This window comes from Carassius carassius, chromosome 5 (genome assembly GCF_963082965.1).
Source record: "Carassius carassius chromosome 5, fCarCar2.1, whole genome shotgun sequence".
Classification (NCBI taxonomy): domain Eukaryota; kingdom Metazoa; phylum Chordata; class Actinopteri; order Cypriniformes; family Cyprinidae; genus Carassius; species Carassius carassius.
In genome coordinates this window covers 2723892-2749526 of record NC_081759.1, presented here as the reverse complement: position 1 = coordinate 2749526, position 25635 = coordinate 2723892, and the positions used below count along the sequence as shown (strand labels likewise).

At 35.4% G+C, this 25635-nt stretch overlaps 1 protein-coding gene across 2 annotated transcripts; it reads left to right on the top strand.

Annotated features, from left to right (window-relative positions):
• The first annotated feature begins 1692 nt into the window (after nucleotides 1-1692).
• LOC132140613 (multivesicular body subunit 12B-like) lies at nucleotides 1693-22809 on the top strand. Of its 2 annotated transcripts, none has more exons than XM_059549433.1 (10): nucleotides 1693-2167; nucleotides 8829-8951; nucleotides 11961-12068; nucleotides 13418-13514; nucleotides 13850-13979; nucleotides 14999-15148; nucleotides 17908-17999; nucleotides 19275-19330; nucleotides 19501-19560; nucleotides 20585-22809. In XM_059549433.1, exons 1-10 carry the CDS (start codon nucleotides 2120-2122, stop codon nucleotides 20669-20671), a joined length of 951 nt encoding a protein of 316 aa, XP_059405416.1. In that variant the 5' UTR covers nucleotides 1693-2119; the 3' UTR covers nucleotides 20672-22809. The 2 variants fall into 2 exon arrangements, with proteins under 2 accessions (XP_059405416.1, XP_059405417.1); XM_059549434.1 differs by having other exon boundaries at nucleotides 1694-1954.
• Nucleotides 22810-25635: the final 2826 nt, after the last annotated feature.

Sequence of the window (25635 nt, the reverse complement as noted above, 5' to 3'; positions counted from 1 at the left end):
ATTTAAGTTTAAACCGTCTTTATTTCAATCCTTTCATATATAAGAAGCTAAAAATTCAGACTAAAAACTAGAAATGATGTAAAATCTCTGAGGTTAAAAGTTGTGTTCTTTAAAACTCATTCATTACATAAATCTTTACTAGCCTCCAAAGCTCTGAAATCTCATTTGTTATTTAATTTGCAATAAAAAATTACATTGAAAATTTAAATAAAAAATAAAATAAAAATATATACATACATACAAGTGTAATACCATAGATGTCCAGCCTAACAAATGTCTAATTTACAGAAATTCTGCTGATCATCTGAATGTAGAACTTTGATTTCTTGATTTATCTAACACCATGCATCAGCACACACACTACACATCTGCTATGTGACTTTATCATTCATAATTTGGGGGAGCCCTCCACTCTCACTATCTGATGGCACTGCTAATGTAATTAAAGTGAGATTATCATGTCTGCAAGGCACTCCAGATGGCACTGGTTCACAAGGCTTGTAGATCAGTGGTCAGTGCTGACAAGGCATTTATGCATTCAGCTAACAAATATCCAACAAGGCCTGATGTGTTCTAAGCTTTCACAGCAAATTTAAGATGACAAATTAGGCCGTGCATGCATGCAAATTACACAACTCCTCAAATATTAATATTGATTAAACTCCAGTATGCAATTAAAAAAATGAAATGGTGCAGAGATTCACAATCACAGATACTGCTAGTAAAGCTTCGGGCTCTGTTTACCTGGTAATCTTTCTCAAGAATGAACTGTGGGCTTCACTACACCAATCTCATTAGGTCAATGAGATCTGGGGCATCAAGAGCTTTTACTGTTTGTCCTCTGTGGGAAAAACACTCTCAATCATTGAGATTGTATCTCAGACCCACAATCACAATCCCTCACTTTCACACTCAAATGCATCAGGGTTTTACCCTGTGTAATCAGGTTGTGCTTATATCATTATCTGAAAGCTTTAATACTCAAGTTCTGAGACTTATGATATTATTATTCACAGTGATAGTATCATTATTTCAGAATATGGGCCTTTGCTCATATTAAAATAACATATTCAGTGGCACAATCAGACTGATACACATTTGTATGTATATATATAAAAAATATTTATAAAAATGTCATGCATCAATTGATATTGTATGGAAAAAATGTAAAATCTTGCTATTAATATGTTAGAAGTATTATTTATTTATGCGTGTTTATTTGTTTGTTTACATGTATTATTTATGTATATTAGTCACTTTAGTTTTCTTTATTTGTTCATTTCAATCTTATCTTTTATTATTTAATAATTTGTATATTTTTACACTGCTTTTCTCTAAAAAAAAAAAGAGAGAAAAGAAAAAATAGTTTTTTTAACACCCCATGCCATATTTATAAATTATTTTTTAATTAATTTTTTTTTTTAATAAATTACTTATATCTTACCTTATAAGTCTCGAACAGGCCTACTGCAGATTTAATCTAACCTGGGCTGTTTTGCAATAGTATTGGGCTTTTATTCATAATATAAAACTGATAGAATCAGAATCAGAATCAGAATGAGCTTTATTGCCAGGTATGCTTACACATACGAGGAATTTGTTTCATACTAAATGGAAATGACAGTTACCACAGAGAAAACACACACACACACACACACAGAGAGAGAAAGAGAGAGAGAGGGAGTGAGAGAGAGAGAGAGATAGAGAGAGAGACCCCTCTACCTCTTTCCCTTCTCAGTTTCAGTGTCTGGTTAGAAATGGCAGCTGCTGAGGACCCCTAAACTACTCTGGCAAATTAAGGAGATATGCGTCCTTTAAAATGGATTAACTAATCAACGGGAATGTCAACAGTCCAGTCTTGAGCTGTAAAGACAGACAGAAGAGGATCTAGTGGCGTATATCTTTTCAAACCGCAGCGTCTGTTAGTCTATCTGTGTAAAGTGTATTTGTTTGGGTAAGAGAGACGTCGATTAGCATTAGCGCTGTTAGCTTAGCTGCTGCTTTCGCCTGCCGAGCTTTCACGCTCTTCCCGCCGCATTCCCTCCCGCTCCGCCCCGCTCTGCTCTGACGCGCTGCCGAGGCTTCTGCGGCCTGCTGCTACCGTTGTGTGCCGCGGGTCATGAAAAGCTGCTTTTGTCCGAAAAGGAAGGAAGCTGTGCATTTTACAGTTAAGTCAATGTAGCGTTTATTGGTTGAGATGCTTTTTACACAAATTTCGAAAAGAAGGAATACTGAGGAGACTTGGGTTAGCTTGTTAGATCGTCTAGGCTAACTAGTATAGAATCTCTATGGAGTCTCCTAGCAACCTGCCAGATAATGCTAATGGCTAAAACTGGGCTTCAGCCAAATGATAAAACGCACTATAATGCGAATATTATTTATTAATATCATTGACTCAAGATATAACAACAACGTCAAGTGGTTAAATGTTTAAAGAGTTGTGAATTGTTCAGCAGGCAGGGTAATAAATGTTAGGTAGTCAATGTTATTGTAAAGAATTGATTTATGAAATATTAACGTTAACGTAACTTACTTATTTGATTTGTATCTCGCATAATTTAAACAAAAGCGGAGATATCTTAAGATTATGGAGTATAACAGTATAATTCTTTTGATGTATATTCATTTTTATAGAGAACATTGCTTGTTTACATGGACAATATCTAATCTATATGTTAATTAGCTACATTTATGACATTTAGTATCATATTTCTGTGTGCATGATTCAGATGTTTTAAATAGCTATTATGCAGCTTCTGCTCAATTCATTCAAATCACTAAAAGCAAGTGAGTGTGGAAACAGAGGTAATTCCTTAATAAATAAATGCTGTCTTATAATTTGTCTCTTTGAAAACATTGAAATTGAATTTTCAGATCAGATTAACCCTAAAGTGCCTAATGAATTTGATAAGACAAGACTTGAAACTGTTTCATTTTGTTATCAAATACTCCAGCATTAGTTAGAATAAATGGCACATTATAATGGCCAGCAAGAGTCTGAATGCTGCTGTTGTTTGGGAGATATTTGGAGCCGTACTGGGGCCAAGAGATTGTCCGTGTATGATGACAATTGTGGATGGATGTGCATATTTATTTCTGTATATATTTTTATGGCCTGGATTTATTCCAAATTTGTGCCACTGTTGTTGACTTATTTCATTTTGAGTAGCACCCGAGCTGTTTTGATTTTGTTTCAGAAATGGAAATATCTTCTAGTTGTTTTCGTAATTTTAAAACCAATGTTAATGCATTTGAGTCGTTTTCCATGTCTGTGTTTGCTTCAGCCACCTGTGCAAACAAACATGTTTTCTTAGAGAGGTGGAGTAAACTTGAACAAGCAATGAAACTAACATATGCAAGGCATGTTTTCCTTCTGGTCCAGTTGGGACAGTAGATCAGCTTTTTACTTGCCCTGTAAATATTTTCTCTGGTCCTGTTGCAAATGTCATTGTCAACATATTTTTAACATTTACGTTTAGCAGATGATTCTATCCAAAGTGACATACCAAAAGGTAACAAAAGCAGTTCGTCAAAGAGCCAAAAATAGTTGTAAAATACATTGCCAGGTTTATAGGACAGCTACATTTTAATGGTTTAATTAAATTGTAGTTATCAAAAAGCGTTGGATTCACAAAATTATAACAACTTAATAATGTTGTTAACCTTTTTCTACAAAAAATAGGGCTCTATGAAATGTTTTATATTTTCAGAAATCTGTTTTTCTGGACTGATGATTTTATCAAATTGAAGGCATAAACAGTTTTATTTATCCTTAAAAATGTAATCAAGTGAACATAATTTGTTTTAAGATTTTGGCAGACAAAGTGCTGCGCAACAGGGATTTTCTGTTAAAATGAACTGTGATTTAAGAAAAACTATGCCATTCAATCACACAGAGACATGCAGATTTCTTATATAAATAGTATTTTTACAGTTTAATATTCATAGACAGTAGTCAATATCGCTTTGATTAATTGTACATCACTTCTTTTTATGTATTCATCCAAAATCCCAAATTCCGTGGCTTTCTGCATTATAGAGTAAATTCAGTTTTTGTGACTGGATTCAATTCAGTCTGTGCTTTCCGCATCGTGGAATTCACAGGGCCCTAAATATGCACATCTGCAGACTGAATTGACAGCATAAATGCAGCAGTGCTCGGATTGTCTGAGTGAAGCTTGTGTAAACTGGCCCAAACGTCTCTCACGCTGGCTCCGGGCCATCCTTATTGTTGAGCCCTGAAAGATCTTCCAGACAGTGTGTTAACAGAGCTAGCGTCTGTGCCATCTGAGGCTGCTCTGTCCTCCTGGCAGATGAGCGATATGAAAGCAGATCTGCCCCTAATGGCAGGAGGGCATCTCAGAGCCTGTCCTGCTCATGTTACCAGGAAGGTTGCATCCGTTCTTTGATATTTGCTTTGGTGTATATTTACTGTTTACATGTAGCAGGTTGAAATGCCAGTTTACAGCTGCATGAATTTTGCATCATTGTGATTTATCCAATAGATCTTTCCATTTAACCTGTCATTTTCTTATGATTTTTGGGGTGGGGATAGGAAAAATTGCTAATACTAATGTAATTCTCCCAGCATTTGAATGTTTAATAGGGCTATGTCTATTTAAGCATATGTCTTGGCTTCATTTCATATGAAGTTGTGGCCTAATGGTTAGAGAGTTGGACTCGCAATCGAAAGGTTGTGAGTTCGAGTCTCGGCCGGCAGGAATTGTGGGTGGGGGGAGTGCATGTACAGTTCTCTCTCCACCTTCAATACCATGACTTAGGTGCCCTTGAGCAAGGCATCGAACCCCCAACTGCTCCCCGGGCGCCGCAGCATAAATAGTTCACAGTGTGTGTGTGTTCACTGCTCTGTGTGTGTGCACTTCGGAAGGGTTAAATGCAGAGCACAAATTCTGAGTATGGGTCACCATACTTGGCTGAATGTCAGGTCACTTTCACTTTAAACTTTCCAGTCTGTTTAAATTATGCATTAATTAATAGTGCGATAAACTATGTTGTGCAGAAATGCACAGCATTTCCATCCCTATCCAGACTAGCTGACCGTCACAGATGTAAGCTATAGCCTACAGCATTCATTTAAAATCTGGGATCTAAATTAAACACTTTAAGACAAATGTTGCTGGCATAGATGTTGACGATCTACATGGATGCTTGAAAAACAACAAAGTCAACAGCAATATTGCTAAATATGATTTATTAAAGATACTGCAATATGATAAACATGGAGACAACGTTAGCCACAATTAGCTATAGCCTGTGGTCACTCCACACCACATCTCTCTCCTTTGTCCATTTACCCTTCCCCTTAACTCTGCCTGACCCCTCTCTCGCCTAGGCGGCTCATAATTATACGGCAATGGCCCATCGTAAGAGTTGACATTTACCCCTACTGCAACCTCTTCACTGTCTGACTCCATTACCGGCCGTTGCGTCACTTCCGATCAGAGCGTTTTTCACAGCGGAAGTAATTTTACTCACAATTTCTTTAAAAAAACTTTTTTAATGCACATTTATGATTAGTTTCTTCACGCAAATCGAGTTCCTACACTATTTATCTGCACATTCATTCACAGGGATCTTCAACTTGAAAGATGGGCTTAAAATCTGCCAACCAGAGCCCTTTACCGTATTTTTCGGACTATAAGTCGCACCTGAGTATAAGTCGCATCAGTCCAAAACTACGTCATGATGAGGAAAAAAACATATATAAGTCACACTGGACTATAAGTCGCTTTATTTAGAACCAAGCACCAAGAGAAAACATTACTGTCTCCAGCCGCGAGAGGGCGCTCTATGCTTCTCATTGGTAGACTACAGGAGCACTGAGAAGTAAAGAGCGCCCTCTCGCGGCTGGAGACGGTAATGTTTTCTCTTGGTTCAGTTCTCTCGGTTCATGTCAAATTAATTTTGATAAATAAGTCGCACCTGACTATAAGTCGCAGGACCAGCCAAACTATGAAAAAAAAGTGCGACTTATAATCCGGAAAATACGGTGCTTAAATTGGTACATTTTCTGCTCACTGGTTTACTTAATCTTCCCAACCTGTCAACCATGTCACTTAACCATTATCAAGCAGCCCTACATCATATCCTACATTCCATCTCTCCATTATCCAGGTCTTCACTGGTTTGAAGAAGGTAAAAGCAGACCAGGTTGGGCACATTATAAGTCAAAAAGGGGTCTATAAAATCTCAGTGTTATCAGTCATTTTGGATGTTTTGCAGCCCTGAAGTTTTTATTCAGAAGCTCATTATACAGTTTCCTTTTCTGTAAGAACTGCATTCCTTCCCTCTTCGTGAATGCAGTCTATTCTTGTTTGGTTTTCGCACTGTTGACTCCAGGGATCATCATGTCACACCACCTCTTTTTAACACTCTCGCTCTCTTTCTTCACCGCTGTCTGTTGTTTGCTCTCATGCTCTCATGCACTGGTGTGCTTCCATGCACACCAGTGATTTGTCACAGCTTCTTTGTGGCTTGTTTGGGAGATCGCGGAGGGCAGGCCCAGTTGCCAAGGCACCTCCAAAGCGTTTAGCTCCATCCAAAGGCTGTGTTTCATTTGTATTCAACTACACATCTCCTCAGATGCTCAAACACACCCTGACTCCAAATCAGTTGATTTGTGAAGTGTCTCCTGTTGAAAACAAATTCTGCACGATGAAGACGTTACCAGAACGCCTCCAGAATGTGTCTCTCGTGTTCTTCACACACACAGTTTTTCTTCAGCTCTTGTTTAATCTGTTGTTCTGTGGTAGACATGCAAGTTCCCTGTTTACACGTTAGAGGAACGTGCAAGTTCTTGTTCATTATGTGCTTTCAGACAAGTCTGGAATTGTGTGCTCTTATCTTAAAGAGAACAAACAGACTTCCTTATCAGAATCTAGCTGTAATTGTCTTGAATTAGGATTTTCTTAGCTTGATGTAGTCAATGTGTTAGATTTGAAGAGTAGTTGATAAGGAAAGGCTATAACATGTCTTGCTCGACTGGCTCAGTGTTTCATCCCCACCCTCGTGTGCTTTTCTAGACTCTTTTTCTTTTCTCCAGAGCTTTGTTCTCTGTTCAAACATGTCTTGTACACAGTGGCTTGGTTTCATTTGTCAGTTGGTCTTCATGTTTTGGTGGTGCCGTCATGTTTTATTCTGCTCTATGCTGTCGCACTGAGATGTATCTGGGTATCGGCTTGTGTAAATGTGAATTTTACAGTAAGCGCGTTCTCAGAAAAAAGATACAAAAGCTGTCACTGGGATAGTATCTTTTGCACATTATTTACCCCTAAAAGATATATATTGTTAATTTAAAGGCACACATTACCACATAAAAAATACATATTAGTACCTTTTGAAAATCACAGCTTTTGTACCTATTTTGATGTTCCAACTACTTTTATGTTGCTAACAAACAATATATACTGTGTTTGGCATCATTGTATGCTCTATCAAACCTTTTAAAGTGCTATCAATGTGGTTGAAGCCTTACGAAATTCTGTGTGTTTTTATGGGAAAATGTGCTGTTGCAAATGTTGCTTATAATGATTCAAATCAGTTGTATTATTATTATTATTATTTTCATTTTCCATTTCCAAATCTTTAAATCAGTGGTTCTCAACCTTTTTTTCCACTGGGCCACACTGTGGTCTCAGAGGCCGCACACATATAATTTACATATTACGTCACCAATACAAACTTAGATTTATAATATTATAGCCTAAATATTGTGATATCTAATCAATCACATTTATTGGAATATATAAATAATTCCTCTAGCCATGTCGCGAGTTTACCAATTTTGTGAAATTTGGCTCGAAAGGGGTAAATACATGAACTTCATAATGAAGTTGCAGTCTGTAGGATCCGCACGGAAGCGTGACTTGACGCGCGGCATTGAATAAAATGTGCGTTCACAAATTTAGCTTATGTTTATCCAATAAGTTTGCAAAGGGGTGGAAAATTTCCGTGACCTTTTCAAAAATCCCTGGAAGATTCCAAAAATGTGTTCCTTCGCTGGCATTTTCCACATTTCGTTTTTCTCTCTTAATAACAAATATGTCCATTCCGATGCTCAATTTTACCAAACTAATGGCTGCTGGTGACTATTTGCATTGAATTCAGCAAAAGTGCGTTTTCGTTAAATGCGTAACGTTAATTGCGTGAGTACAGGTGTGCTCATGTCTGAAAATAATATATGAAAAACCAAATAATATTACATAAACATTAGAGCTTATATTTGTTTAGTTTTTGTTTAATTCAAAACTAAAAAGAATTGTAAAACTGAAAGTTAGTTTTTAATTCTGTTCAGCATTTGAATTCGTAATAGGCCATGGGTTGAGAACCACTGCTTTAAATAAATGTTGGGTTCATGCTGTGGTTTGTCTCAAACAAACATCAGTGAAAATACCTGTATTTATTCCAATGTAAAGTTAATTTAATAATAACAGCTTAACATTTTTGTATTGATTGCATGTCAGTAGCGACTAAAGGGTTCACAAGTATGTCATAATCTTAAATAGTAAAGTGAGACCTGTCTCTTTTTCAGTCTCTGCAATTTATCACATTGCAGGTATAGTTTAACTGTTGCTGTAAGATATAATGAAAGATAAAAATGGCACTTTGAGTCCATGTTACTGAAAAATGGAAATCCCCAGCTCATGCCTATGGGATGTTTTTAGTTGTCAACAGTAACCAAGGGAGGCGGAGTCTAACAAAGAATAAATTCATCTGCTTTTGTAGACAAAACAAACATGGATCCGACATGTTCTGTCAAGTGGTTTGCTGTTTAGCGTGTGAATGTTTTAATGCTCCTGTCTCCTCAGAATTCCTCCATGATGCCTGAGGTGCGGGACCTTTCAGAAGCCCTGCCAGAGATGCCCATGGACCCGATCACTGGCGTAGGGGTTGTGGCCTCGAGAAACCGAGCTCCCACCGGCTATGATGTGGTGAGTGTCCGATACTGTACACCCATACAGATAACGCAGAAAGTAAAACTCTTTGTTCCTCCAAAGCATTTGTCAAGAAACGACATCTGTTAGGAAGTTCTTTTCTAGTTCCTTTGGGGTTTGGGTTAGTTCCTAGTATGCTGTTTCTACATGAGAAGCTATGCAGTGTTTAAAAATGTATTAACTTGTAATAAGCTTGTATAAACTTGTAATGTTATTTCACCATTGTACTGTACTTTTGACCAAAAAAACTTACTGACATTCTCAAACTATATACACAGATTACATACCAGCAAAATAACCCAATGTGTAAAGTATTAGTGTATGAGCACCCTTAAATGCTGACTCCATATGTTTTCAAACAGTCATTCCAGGAATGTACAAAACAGCTAATATGTCTGTCATATTTCAGTCTCATGAGGCACTTGGTCTGCGCTGATGGGTAAAACAGACTTATTTGAGTGCTTTAACATGGCAGACCTTGTGGAATTGTTGAAATGTAATACAAGAACGATGTTGGATGTATTCCAGTAGGGTTTTAGAGTTGGTATCAACCAAAGTGTAGATCTGCTCACAAACCATGTTGAGCTCAGTTGCAGAAAACCCCGATCACGGTGGCCTCATTTCAAAGGCGTTCACAGGAGAAACTCGATCTGTATGTGGGGCGCTTGTTTTCCCAGCACCTGACTTTTAAATGCGCACAGCTCTGCTGGCGAGATCTACGTAATCATACCACCAGGAATGTCAAGGGGACGAAGGAGACGTCTTTAAGAACGTGTTTGTGTAGTATCAGTGTTGTGCTCTATTGGAACATCTGGTTTGTTTTGTAAGATCTCCCTGAGACTATTTTCCCAAAACCTTTTGGGAAAATGCCACAGCATATTTTCGTGATTAACGATGCACCTCATTAATAGCCCGACATGAATGTCACTTCAACCTCTAAAAGTACACTTCTGATCACAGGCTCAACTGCTGACGTTTTGTGCCATTAAAGCATTTTTGCACCATTCCATTTGCATGTTTTTCGTTAGGAACACACATATGATCTGGATGTACTTTGGCAGCAAAAGAGGCAGTGGGGTTGTTGTGTTTCCTTTGGCCGTCCCAGTCATTGTCGCCACTCCAGCACAGAGCTTAACAATGCTTCCTGTGTGGATTGTGAGAGTGTGTGAAAGATACTATACATGATATAGCACCCATTCCACCCCCAAACGTCTTCTCAAATCACAGAAACACTGTAGTCTACACGCAAAGCATCGGAGGTAGAGCATAATCTGTTGTTTCCAACACTAACAGTGAGCTTCTTTCTGTCTGTTCAGTATCAAACTACAGAAGTCCGAGGTTTGACCCTTGGAGAACCTCTAAAGTCTGAGCTCTTCACTGACTTTATTGACTCATCACTTATCAAATATCCTTCCAATTTGACTTTTAATTGATTAAAGTAAATGTGGGTTTGTCTGATTACAGTGAAATGCCTTAAAAGATAGACAAAAATTGTTTCAGTAATCACCAAATTAAATTATATGTTATTACAAATATGTGACCCTGGACCAAAAAAAAAAAAAAACCACAAATACTGAGAAAATCACATTTGAAGTTGTCCAAATGAATTCTTAGCATTATTTTAAGTTTTGATATATTTATGGTAGGAAATGTACAAAATATCTTCATGGAACATGATCTTTACTTAATATCCTAATGATTTTTGGCATAAAAGAAAAATCTATAATTTTGACCCATACAGTGTTTTTTGGCTAGCGACTTAAGACTGGTTTTGTGCTCCAGGGTCACATGTTATGAATGTTATGAGGGTTCTAGGCCTGTGCATCACTAAATTAGTCAATTAATAGTGCATTTAAAGCCAATTTTTGGATTATTATTATTATACTTGCTTTTGAAAACACCATTAATTAGAAAATGTAAAAAAATAAAGTACAATTTTAAGACCTAGAACTATTATAAGTATTATTAAATTGAAACTATTTGCATGGTTAGTAACTTCTGGTTATATCTACAGAGAAATGCGCTGATATTGGGCATTTCAGAATTTGTTCCTATGTTATTAACAAATGGCAAACAGAATGGGATCTATATACAATGAAAAAACTCCATGAAATTAGTCCCAATGTTGGAAAAAAATACATTTTTCTTCTCAATTGTTTTCACTGATGGAGTTTGGGTTCTTTGCCACTGTTGCCTTTTGGCTTGCTAAATTAATATTTGGGAATATTTAAACTTGATTGCACAGACACTGCTGGAAGAGAACTGAACTGAGCTGAATGAGGACATCACTGAATTACCGGTAACAATGAACTGACTTTAACAGAAAAATTGACTCTTTGCTGTTGTCCTCTTTTTAGAGCTGCTTTACAGCAGAATTGAATTTTGTTTGCATTATTGAAACAATTTTCTTGTTTAACACTGTAAAGCTTCTTTGACACTGGTGTCAGATCTAGCAGCTCAGTGTTTGTGGTGTTTGTCGAGCAGCTCGTGGGAAGCCCGTTGCATGGCACAACTGATGGGCGGCTGCTTGTGTGGGCAGCTCAAGCTGTTAATTGAGCAATCATGCGTTGACTGCTGTTGAGATGGACATCAGACTGAGAACTGCACTGTCCAGCTAGCGCTAACCAGATTTTAGAGACATAACTTCTACAAAAAGTTTTAATAGCCATTCTGAGAGCCTGATCTGTCGAGGCTAGGAATTTCCCAGAAGCCCTTGAGAATCTAATTAAAGTACAGTACATTATAAATGACCAGCCTGCTTTGGAATCCCTAATTAGGGAAACTTTTTATACTAAATCAGGTCTGTTTTCTAATGATTATTAATGTGAACGAAAGTTTTGTGATGTATTAGCTGCCGTACTGCATGAATTATTATTTATTTTATTAATTCTTTAAGGCGTTCTTTACTCAGATAAACCAAAATAATTAAACAAGTGACCTTCAGTAAATTGTGGAAAAAATGCTTTTATAATGCTTAATCAAATCAAATCTTCTCCTTCCTTTTAGGTTGCACAAACCACAGATGGGATTGATGCAGACTTGTGGAAAGATGGCCTGTTCAAATCCAAGGTGACCCGCTATCTGTGCTTCACCAGGACTTTCTCCAAAGAGAACGTGAGTCATCTCTTCAGCTCTTTATCAGAGAATTGAGAAGGTTTCTTTGAAATATTGTTACATTTTCAGGGCTCTAGACTCATTCTTCTACTTTTTCAGTTGGCAATTTAATTTGGTCGCAACTATTATCATAGTTTATAGTTATTTGGTAATGAAAGTGTTCAACATTCAACCTGTTCTTTTTCCTCACTAGTAGGGGTTTAACGATACACGTATTCGTATTGAACTGTCCGGTACGAGGCTTTCGGTTCGGTACACATTACAAACCGAACGATTCGATTAGTTGCATTAATCCGATTACATTTGGCTTAAAGTGTGTGAAATTAAATGTTCTCAGTGCCACTGCGCTCAACAGCCTGAGTCAAAAACAAAGTTACTTCAGTTGAAGGCTAAAAAATGGATGGATGTTTAAAAGATGTGTGCGTTATAATGTATATAGTTAATGTAATGTGTTGCTGAAGTTGAGGAGCTCTCTGTAATGTGTCACAGGATCTCGTCTATTATTTTTTTATAAACGATTTATTTTTGTTCATGAAAACAAAGCTGTTTCTGCTTGTGCCGTCCCTGTGGTGTTTCGTCTCATTCTTCTTTCTAGGACAAACCTCAAGCGGAAAGAACTTTAAAACAATGTTTAAAGTGCTTAAATATTTATTGGTTAAATAGCTCTTGTTTACTGTGAAGTTTAGTCTTGATGAAGTCATACAGCAGAGCATTTTGACCCCAAAGAAACCAAAACGACAACAACAAAAAATCCTTTGGGGAAAAAACACAGGACATCCTGTACTGAATAATGTTACATGGCAAGTATAAAGCCGTGGAATAATGTAATTCAATACAATCTCAAAATAAATAAATAAATAAGAAATTATACTCAATAAAGAGACAAGACTGTTGGAATTGATTCAGTTAGTCTTGTTAAATCGATGCATTGTGATGCATCCATAATGAACGTGTGACTATCAGTGTTTACACATCAACACTTACTTAGTGCCACTTATTTTATTGAACTGCACTGATATATGACAGTATAGTCTCCTTTAAACAGTACAGATTGTGCCAAAGCTGCTTTCCAGTGTTAAACAGGAAAATAGTTTATGCAATTCTTCCTGGGTGTAAACTATTCTGTTTTGAAAGTAACAAACAGCCCGTTTTATTGTAAGAGTTAGACAGAGGATGGAAATTGGCTGTGCAAAATCAAAATTTTTGGTACAAGAAACCATGATTGACATTTGTTTTTATTATCATGCTTATAGTTATAATGTTAATTCCTAAAGCATGGAAACAAGGGCACCAGTAGAGATGCTTTCTGCTCACATTCCCCTATATGTGCTTCCTGTATCTCTCCACAGAGTCATTTAGGAAATGTGCTTGTAGACATGAAGCTCATCGACATCAAGGACACGCTGCCTGTGGGATTCATTCCCATTCAGGAAACTGTGGACACACGTAAGCGCCGCTTCGTTTACAGCTGCAGTCTTCAGCTATTTCAGCCTTAACACTGCAGCTGCATCCATAAAACCATATTTATTCTGGGGTTTTTTTTTTCATATGCATTGTTATAGTATTGTTATAGACTGGAATTAAAAGCAGTTTGTTTTTTCACTAATGTATTTTCTTTGACACATGAAGCCTTTTGGATTCAGTTTCTGTCTTGTGCTGAATAATTAATCGATTGTGTGAAATGATCCTCTTTTGACTCCAGCTCTTTTCTCTTTCTATTGTAAACTCCATCTCCCTTTCACTTTCTTCAACATGTCCCGTTTCTCTCTTTCTCTCTCCAGAGGAGCCGGCGTTCAGGAAGAGGAGGTTATGTATTAAGTTCATCCCGAGAGACTCCACTGAAGCTGCCATCTGTGATATCCGTATCTTAGGACGCTCTAAACAGGCGCCGCCACAGTATACGTTCATAGGGTCAGTTACGTCACACAAAGCCTCTATACACAAGACCGTCCTTCTGATATTTAAGGACATTTTGTTGAAATTCAGTAAGAACCTTAATTGTATTCTGTAGGTGGTGGGCACTGGCATAGGCAATATATCACATAATAGTAGTATTTGGGATGATTTTTATTGATAAAATTAAACAACATTGGAACATCAGTGTTACCTAAAAGTTTTATGTTTAGTCAGTGAATCTTCAAAAGAAGACAAAAAGTTCAAAATAAATTTTGCATGAATTTAAATCCTTTAAAGTGTGTGTTGACAAATAATGCTATACATATGCATATGCAAATATTGCATATGTACTATATTTAACTTTTTATATTTTATTATTATTATTTTATTTTTAATTATTTTACTTCTGGCACACAAACATTTCTAAACTAACAATAACTAAATTATGGTTTCTCTGGTAATTATTCATTTATTTATAATTATAATAATATAATGTGTTTTTTATCAATATATTTTATGTAGTTCCATCAATATTTTTTTTCCGTCATGAATGATCTCAAAATATTTTGATATTTTAATAATAATAATAATGTTTAGTAAATACGAATATAAATATTATTCATAGCATTCATATCATATTTATTATATTTATATTTGCATGTTTATATCTACTTTTTATCATTATACATTTTTTATTTAACTTTGTAAATTTTGGTTCCTCTGGGGGGAAAATAATTATTTTAATTATTTGAAATTGAAATAATTTAAAATCCTAATGTTTTACTTCTACTTTCTTTTAAAACATTCCTGGGCAATATTCAACATCTTTAATATATTGTCATGTGGCTGAAATCTATTAAGACACCATTGTTTTTCAACCTGCGATATCTCTATATCTCTGGCTGTATTTTGAGATCTGCAAAGCACTTGCTGTCTTTATTCATTATATTTTAATTGGATGCATCTCTTGTGTTTCCGGGTGTTGGTGTGGTTCTAGTTTGGTGGAATGGTTTTAATTCTGTATTTCGTCACAGAGAGCTGAACAATATGGGGATCTGGTACCGTATGGGAAAGGTGCCGCGGGCCCAGGACTCTTCCCCTGTACAGAACAACTCCACCACCAACAACACCAATAACATCCAGACTGTCACCAACAACTCCACTCCAGCGCCAGTCTTGCCCAAGTACGTGTAGTAGGAAGTGAAAGTGAACTGCATTTGTTGGAACAGCTGCAGAATTTGAAAAATAAAAGGGCTTAAAGTGTGTGAAATGTAATGTTCTCAGTGCCACTGTGCTCAAAAGACAATGATCTTATATCGACAGTAGCCAGAGATATTGTCAAAAACAACAGTTATTGGCAATATTACGAGGATTTGCCATTTCCAGTTAATGTTTAGAATTAAAATGATTTTTATTATGCCTATTATTATTATTATCATTATCATTATTATTAAGTTACTTTTATTATTAAATTAAAATTACAGTTAATTTGCCCCGCAGTATTACCGTGTAACGGACACGCTGTGAGGATAACAAAAGATTAGGCTATTTACTCTTCAATTAAAACTTGTCTATATACAATGAATTATAGGCTTATAATTCAAATATTAACTCAGCAGTCATCAATTGAAATCAGTGAATAAAAAGCTTTTAGCCTATTTCAAGCACCGACTTTCAAAAACGTGCTTTTGTTTTTTTGTCATTTTTTTCACTATGTACGGGCCACAAGAGAAATATTAAAGGAATAAATTAAAACAGTTAGCTGTACGGTTATTAGCATATGTTGAAGTAGATAGACTCATGTCATTACTTCGTCATTCTGTTTTTACTTTCACTTTCTGCAGTAAAAAATCTTCGATTTAGACGTTCACCGTCCATTGGCTCGGCTTCATGGTTTAAAACTGATATATTTCCAACATTGCGTGATGAGGCTTTTATTCACCCCCCGGAACCGTGTGAGCCAAATTTAATGTTACACATTATTAAGCCCTTTATTTGACTATTTTTGGACTGTTGAACATTTTTTTTATATAACTCCAATTGGATTTGTCCGAAAGAAGAAATCCATATGCACCAATGCCTTGAGGGTGAGTAAAACATGGGCTGTGTCTCAGGGTTTTGTACGCCCCAGGCGTTTCTCCGACACAAATGGAAAGTGTCAGTTCCAGCTGTTTCCCTCTGATGGTTTCCTCTCTTGATACTGTCCATCCGTGATCTTATTATATATAACAGGATACAACTGCAGAAATGCATCTCAATGAGGGAGTGTCCGTCTCATCTTTGGCCCTGAAACACGTCTGGACTCTTTCTCACAGCATTGCACAACAATTCAAGGGTCGTATCATGGAAAAAAACAGTATATATGATAGTAAATAACTTTATGTTGCAAAATATTTCTGTGTCCAATAATTCTTTTTTTTGTTTATCAAAGAATCCTTAAGAATTGCAGAAATGCATGGTTTTCCACAATAATAATATTTCACAATAGAACTGTTTTGCTGTATTTTTTATCACAAAAATAAAGCAGAAGAGACTTCTTTCAAAAACATTAAAAACTCTTATTGGACCATAAACTTTTGAATCAGAAACATTTTAACATTGTGTACAACCACTATCCCAGACAGCTATCTTTTCCAAATCACAAATGGAGACTACCATCAATCCAAGACGACCAAATTCTATTCATATACAGTTGTTTTGTTCCTCATGATGTGTGGAGTTTCCCTTGCAGCTGCCAGCAGAGCACATACAGTAGATACTGAAAACATCAGCTGGGTAGAGCATGTGTCATGTGTGCGGTCTCTTAGTCATGTTATGAGTGCTGTTTCCCATGAACCCAAGAGCATTTTCCTGTTAGTGAGTGGATCTGTGGTGAATGCACAACTGTATTTAAGACTTATTTGTAATCGCAAAAATTAAAGTTTCTGAGGTTTGTTAAAGTTTGTGAGGATACAGTACTACATTCCAGTGAACTAGAGGTTCATTGAAGCTTTGTATTATTGATTGGTTTCAGGTTGAACCAATCCTGATCGGATACGTTTCTTAGGGAGAATTGCATAGAATATGTTCTGGCCATTGTTTTTCTTGTTTACCTAGTAAAAGTCAGTTTTGTATTACTAATCAATCTTTTACGTTTTTCTATTTTAAAAAATAAATAAATAATTTAATTAATTAGTTAATTGAAATAAGATCAAATATTTTAGTATAGGATGAAAACTAAACTGAAAAGAGAGAGAATTGCCTTGAAGTAAAATTGTAGTTCTAAAATTACCAACTGAAATAAAAATAAATTATAGCTAAAAAAAAACTAATAAATAACAAAATTACTAAAACAGAAAAAATCTAAATGAAAACTTAAAAATACATAAATAATACTAAAACAAAAAACACTGGTTCTTGCATTAAAAAACAGCTATATGGAGCGCAACTTTTTTTTTTTTTTTAATTAATGGTATTTTTAACGGCATTATAAAACACAACACTCGTGACGGGATGTGTAAGATGTGCACAATGACCAAATACATTATTCTGAGCGTTTTTTCTTTGCAAGCTATCTAACAGCACACCAAACAACGTGCTTTGCTTTAGCTATTTAAAGAACGGCCACTAAAAATATCAAAACTATTTTTGACTTTATTTAAAGCTCAACTGCTAAAAATACAGGTTAAAAAACTCAGAAAAATAGTGTATTTAAAGCTTCTAGCATCATCAGACGAAGAGTGTGTTTTATTAGGATGTAGATCTCATCATGCAGCCTGTGAGACTGAAATATCAGACACATCCTTCAGTCTTCATTAAGGTTGTCAGTCAGATAACTGATTGGTAATGAACAGCTGAGATGACACACAAACCAACAGTGATAATAGTGAGGACTGAGAAGGACGATGCGTTGAATATTTATTTGATTAAGTGCTAATTGTTTTTCTTCTGTGTTTCTTCGCAGGCACATATCCATGACCCTGCCGGCATGTTTCAGAAAAAGCACAACCAGACCAGACTTTGAACACCAGAACTCCAACCTCTATGCCATCTCTGGTACAAACACCTGACCCAAACTGAACACCTTAAATATCACATGAACATTCAAATAGAGAAGACCTTACATGAAACCATCGATCAGTGACAGAATGTTCTTAGAGCTTCAATCTAGAACTAGATAAAAAAGTTTGTCAATACAAATCCTAGCCTGAAAGTTTAAAGCAGTTGTCAAAGCCTGAAGTTTGAACATTAGCATGATTATGTTGTTAACCTGATTAACAAGTAACTAGCATGTTGTTAGCATGATTAACAAGTAACTAGCATGTTGTTAACATGACTAGCAAGTGACTAGCATGTCGTTAGTGTGATTAGTAAGCAACTAGCATTTTAGTACCATCTTTCTAGCCTGATTAGCATGTTACAAGCATATAACAAGCATGATTCGCAAGCTACTAGCATTTTGCTAGCATGATTAACAAGTTACTAGCATGTCGCTAGCATTTTTCTAGCATGATTAACAAGTTACTAGCATGTCGCTAGCATTTTTCTAGCATGATTAACAAGTTACTAGCATGTTGCTAACATGATTAGCTAGTAACTAGCATATTGCTAGCATTATTAGCAAGTAACTAGGATGTTGTTAGTATTACAAGTGACTAGCTTGTTACTAGCATGATTAGCAAGTTACTAGCATGTTGTTAACATGATTAGCTTTGTTTACATCTGTGTGTTCTTTTTGTATTCTATTTTCTTTTCATTTATTATGCAATTGTGTGTGTGTGTGTGTGTGTGTGTATGTATATATATATATGACCTCTAACACTAGCTTGCTCAATTCTTTTTTTTCTTCAATCGGTTTTCTTTTTATTATATTATTTAAAAGCCCTTGCTACGTGTACTGTGTTAACCTAACTGAGACTTGTTATAGCACTTATATATCATTGCTCTTTTTGTTGTTTTTGATTGCTTCCACTCTCCTTATTTGTAAGTCGCTTTGGATAAACGCGTCTGCTAAATGAATAAATGTAAATGTGTTGCTTGGCAACCACTTTGTTGGAACCACACCTGTGTCTGAGGAACTACTTTGTTTAGTGGAAGAATACTGTTTTTATTTACATCATTACTCTTTTATTTGCTCTGTTTTAGTCTGTGAAACCTTACTATGTATATGGAATAACTTAACGGCATTATAAGAGCTATAAGCCCCTTGAAGCCGTGGTTTACAGTGATTTTATTACAGTGGTTTTAGGCACTCCGCTTTGCGTCTTTGTGCTAGGCAAAGTATATTATGTCTGGTGAGCTCTGGTTAATACTGACTTTTTGACTTTTCAGCTATGGATGGAGTGCCTTTCATGATTTCGGAGAAGTTTGCGTGTGCCTCCAGTGATGTGAGTCTGTTTTCAACCAATCGTGTGCTTCATATGAACTCTAAAACACTCTGTAGACCACCATACTATTAGATGTAGACTTTAGGTACTCAAAACTAGCGTAAGATCTGATCTTGACATTGAGGAGGAGTTTGTGGTAGTGTTAGTCTGACAGCGTCTCTGTGTTTCAGCTGCAGCAGGTGGATCTAATGGCCATCAGAATCAAATCGCTTGCAGAGATTGAGAAGGAGGTGAGGATCTGTTGAGTTTAGACCATGACAGGTGCTAGTTTGTTTGTAGCTTTTGTTTCCGAGCAGGTATGTTCGACCCATGTAAATGCAAAAAAGATTTTCGAATTTGTGCTTTTCACTAAGCTTTATAAAAAGGATTACTCTAAATCTGATTGAATAAAGTCATGTGAAATATCCCTTATATGCACATCAGTTTAATCTGTATTAACTTTCCTATCATTCACAGTCAGATGTTATATTATAATTATATTAAGTGTTGAAGGCCTGTCCACGCCAAGAACCATAACTAGAATGTTAACTATAAGTGTAAGGTTTTAAACAATAGTTAGCATTATAGTTTGTGGTTTTGATGTGAACAAACCCTTATTTATTGTCAATAATATGTTATAATAACTACTTGAAAAATAACTATTTATTGGAAATTGATGGCAAAGAGGAAGGGCATTACAATGAATAATGGTTATTGATTATAATGACATTAAAAGGGGTTTCATATTAAAATCAGGGTTGATTATAGTTAACTAAAACCTTTTAAAAAAATTAATAAATTACTTGTAATAATAAATGTATTATTACAAGTAATTTAACTATAATATTACAATTAATTTATTATTACAAGTAATTTATTACAAGTTTACTTGTTACTTAAAATAAATGTTAACTAAAATAAAATATAAAAAGCTTAAACTTATTTTAAGCTAGTTGTCAATGCAACGTTTACACAGTTATAAGGTCAGTTCTAAAATAACTAAAATTAATATATAAAAATTATATACATAAATTATAAAAAAAAGAATAATAATTTAAATGATCCAAAAACTATATGCTTTGCAATATATATTATTTTATATATTTGGCTAAATTTTATTTAACATAATTAGAATAAATTTTATGATGTTGAATTCAGCTTCAGATCACTGGAATTGTGAGCTGTTTTTGACTGATCCACTAGAGGTCAGTGTGTGCTGTCAATCTCTCTCTCACATGGTGTTTAACTCTTTCTGTGTGTGTGTGTGTGTGTCAGTATGAATACAGTTTCCGGACGGAGCACAGCGCCGCGGCCCGACTGCCGCCCAGTCCCACCAGAACATCTCTGGGCTCCGAGGCCTAACGCTCACGCGCCGGAGGAAAGACCTGATCAGAGCAGAGACTCATCCGGCTCTCTGAAAGAACAACAGAAACCCACTAATTCAACGGATGGAGTTATTTATATTTGATTAACAAATATTTAATGTGGTCAAGTTCAGTCTCTCTTAAGTTGATGCTGCTTTTAACTAAAGAGCTTTGGATCTCCATCGCTACAGTGATCAAATCTAAACCACTACCGTGTTTCTTTTGTTATGCGACAAGTATTGTGTCTGAAGTTGCGTTCTGACTTATTCTGGCTGCTGGACTGAAATGTTGTTATAAGGGTCACACTTGAACAAACCCTTATTTGAGCCCTGAAGTCTGTGTTGGTGCATCAAATGCACAGATATGCATCTTTATAGATTTTTCTTTTTTTCATTCTCTTGCTCTGTTTTATTTAGTTGGCAGTGACTCCATGACTTCAGTTTGTTCTTATGTTTGGAAATGAAGCCCAGTTCACTGCACTGTTACAGGACTTTTTGTGTTTGTCTGGAAAAAAAAAGAGGTTAGGTTAAAAGAGATTAGAACAAAAACACTCCGACTCTGAACAAACCCTTGTACATAGACAAGCGATGATTCAGGAATGTGTTGTTTTAGTATCGTGTCTTTGTAAGGTCCCTCCTGAACTGATCTGTCACTCCAGTCACCACTGCTTATGTTTTACTGAGATTTTATTCTCTTTCAGTCTCATGTTATGATGTTCAGCGGTGCTCAAGTACTTCGATATCGTTTCTGCCAGTCCATTTGTGGCTTCTGACATTTATGGTGGTATTTTCTGAGACTTTTTAATATTTCCACAGTCATATTTCATCCCAAGATTTGAAGAAATAAACAAATACAATTTTGCTTAAAACAAGCTGTTTTTAGGACCATAAAGATGTGACATTTTAATGAGATTAAAACTTATTTTATGCACAAATACTCATAATTGTAATATGAAAAAGAAATCATGCCACTGATTTAAATCATCTGTAAAACATTTATTTTAAATGATGTGCAGTTTTTCCATATTGCATTACTTAACATGGTAACACTTTAGTTAAAGCCTTTGTGCATAGTGCATTGTAAAAGTATTCATAATTTCTGTATAATGCATTATATCTTTTAATAAATAATTGTAGTTAAAAGTTAAAATGCATTATAATGTTTGAAGGTTTGTTGTACTCATCAGATAATGATAATTGTTGTAATCATACAGTACATTATAAGATGCGTTACTTTGCATTAATACTTTTGTAATGCTTTTTCTATAAAGGCTTCAAAGTGATACCAGACATGTTTTTTTTTATTATTAATGCGAATTTGGGCAAAATGTAAATGTGAAAATGCAAAAGAAAAAAAGTGCCACGCTTTTGCTTTTTTTTATGCAAAATATTTCTCCTCCCTTTGATTATCGGGGTAATTTCTTGACAGTTTTTGTGAGATTTAGCTAAATATATGGGTAAACGTTATAATTAGCCGTGTAAACCATGCAGTCCAGAAGCAGTTGACACTCTGAAGTTTTGAGTGCGTGTGCCACTGTGGTGGTGATTATTGGTGAAAGTACAGTGTTATTATTTCGAGGCCTTTCTCTGCTGAAAGTGTTCAGCTTGGAAACACTGAGTGTCTGACTGATTAAGAGTCCATCCAGATGCTTTGACACCTTCACTGTGAGATTTAATCAAACACTCGGATGCGTTTTCGTTTTGAGTCTAATGTTCAAGCAGCTATATTAATGTTACATGTTCTAACCACTATTATGGCTTTCATTATGTTGGATTTCTATTTAAATTCTGTTTTTAAATCTGAAATTAACCACAAATCTGATATTCTCTTCATGTCTGTGGCAGTAAGTAGACTTTCAAAACTGATTTTTCCGTCTTCATTAGGGCCTGTTTTTGGCTCGTTCGCAAGCTTTTTTATTGAATATTAAAATCCAAGAATAGGTCTAACCTGTTTGTAAAACCAGTCCCTGGTTTATACATCTAGGAACCCACATTATATTTGAACAATATATATCTGAAGTTACGCTGATGTTGATGTGGATTTTTCATTGCATTCATTTAACTGAAAGTCCCATAGGAATGCATGCAGAGTTATGTTTTTCTTTTTTTCAAATTTCAAATTAGGATTTAATTTGCTATTTCATTGTACTCTTTTATCTAATTATTTAATGATTTTATATGAAGACTAATTTAAATGTTTAGGAATGTATGTTTCCCCAATATCTTAATTTTTTTTAAATGTTATGTTGGGAATATTTGAGTGTTTGGTCACATGAACAAATACAATAAAACATGTTTAGTTGCTGCACTGCGTGAATAATATCCTGTTCGCAATTTTATAAACCTTTTAATGTGTATCATCCAGTTGTTTTGCCTCTAGATAAACCTGCTGTGTTGTCATTTGCATTGTCTGATTTGAATTTTTTTTTTTCTTGTATAAATGTGATTATCATTGTTGAATGCTAGTTGTATTATTCAAAAATTCTGTGAACTCTTCATGCATTTTTTATCAAAAGAGAAAAAGAAAAGAAAAGGTTTGCTATCAGGTGTCCATGTCTGTGCTGCTTTACTGAAAGCTCCACCAAAATCTGTTTGTAACAATGTCATTTTCTTGCAATGAACTTTAAAGGAATAGTTCGCCCAAAATGAAAGTTTGCTGAAAACTTACCATCAGGTCATCCAAGATGTAGTTGAGCTTTTCTTCTTCAGATCAAATTTAGAGAAATTTACCGTTACATTGCTCAACAATGGAAGCTCTGTATTGAATGGGTGCCATCAAAATGAGAGTCAGCTGATAAATACATCACAATAATCCAAAAGTATCCCACACCATTCCAGTCCATCAGTCAAAGAAAAAAGCTGCGTGTTTGAAAGAAACCATTCCATCGAGACATTTTAACTGTTGTTCCAGCTGAAATACAGGTCCTCTACGGCTTTATCCATAAGAATTTTCAGAACTTTATCCAATTAAATCATCTGGTCTGAATCAGGAGAGAAATCTCACAGCTCAAGTGCCAATTACAAACGAAAGCATTTTTTTATAAGTTTATTTGTATAGGGACAGTACAAAAGAAACATTATCCCAGTCAAAACTGGAAAATATATTTTGCACATAGCCAGTATAGCGTAAGCTAATTTGCATCTCAGGTCCCTAGAAAGGCTTTTCTAAAAAAAAAAATTAAATAGAAACAAAGAATAAAACTACTACTCATAGAATAAAACTACCACAATATTTCCCTTACAGACATTCAAATACCTCCCTGAATTATACATATAAGAAAAAAAATCTTTACATTACACTTATACAAAAATTCTTACATTTAAATATGCGTGCAATTCTGGTTTATTTTAAACCACCGCTTTACCGTCAATGTAAAGGACTTTATTTCAAATATTGCCTTAAACTCATTTGGCAACAGGTTCCAGAGTTTGGAGCCCTCTGGAAAATATTGAAAGAATATTGATGTTCAAGGACAACAGGGGATGGACTTTTTCCACCGGTTGAAGCATTATTATGGATTATAGACTCGCATTTTTGCCAGAAGTGACGGTTTCGTGTTAAAATGCCAGAATGTTGGATTTGTTTCTTTCAAACACACAGCTTTTGGCTTCACAAAAATGTTAACTGATGGACTGTAGTGGTGTGGATTATTGTGGTGTTTTTATCAGCTGTTTGGACTCTCATTTCGACAGCACCCATTCACTGCAAAGGATCCATTGGTGAGCAATCGATGGAAGTTTTGGATGATCGGTTTCTTTGAGTCATAAACAGTCTTTGGCAGAATGGCACTTTTTAAATGTATTGCATAGTATGACATGGCACATCTTACCCCCATTCGTAAGTGCAAACGGGATGGTTTCGCCACAGAGTAATTCATGTTTACTGGAAATCTGCCTCTGTTTTGGCTTCACAGACGCTCTGAGCATCCTGTGGCCATTTGACAAGTCACTTTATTTAGATCCATGTGTATCAAACCACAGGGAAACTTTCAAGACTTAAAGCATAAAATCCCCTCAAATGCTGCAGATGTTTTTGGGCAGTGTGTTTGTTACTGTTTGTGTGGCTTTTAATGACTTGAAGTTCAACAAAAAGCACAGCAAAGCACAATGAAATCGCACAGAGGTTATTTCATTTTCTCTTTTAATCGTGACATCTTGTGTCTGGTTTATACTTCACTTTTAGGAAATGCAGTGCTAACATCTCTTTTACTTAATTTCCCGAAAAAGTTCCTTGCATAATATCTTTACTTTTTTTTCTTCTTCTTCTTCTTTTTTTAACGAGGCTTTGCGGTTTTGAGGCTTATTTGTTTGTTTTTTATTTTCTACTTGAAAAATATGTAATATGTGACCCTGGACCAAAACAACTTAAGTCTTAAGTGTAGATTTTTCGAAATAGAGATGTATACATCATCTGAAAGCTGAATAAATCATCTTTCCATTGATGTGTGGTTTGTTAGGAAGACAATATTTGATTGAGATACAACTATTTGAAAATTTGGAATCTGAGGGTGCAAAAATCCAAACATTGAGAAAATTGCTTTTAAAGTTCTCCAAATGAATTCCTTAGCAATGCATGTTACTAATCAAAAATGACATTATGATGTATTTACGAAAGGAAATTTACTTTATATCTTAATGGAACATGATCTTAATATCCTTATGATTTATGGCATTGAAGAAAAATCAAACATTTTTAATTAATTTAATTATTTTGTTTTTATTTTTGGCTATTGCTACAGATATACCTGCTACTTAAGACCCTACTAAAGGGTCACATATGTCCTGCAAATATATATGGTGTAAACCCTTGTGCACTATTTAGAATGCCGTTAAAACTAGATCCTCGAGAGCTGGATTCATATCCAAATCAGTATCTGTCGGTCAACTGAAATAGATACATTTATTGCAGCATTCATTGTAGAATTTGAGTTATTCAGAGCCATTGGATTCTGATTCAGATCAT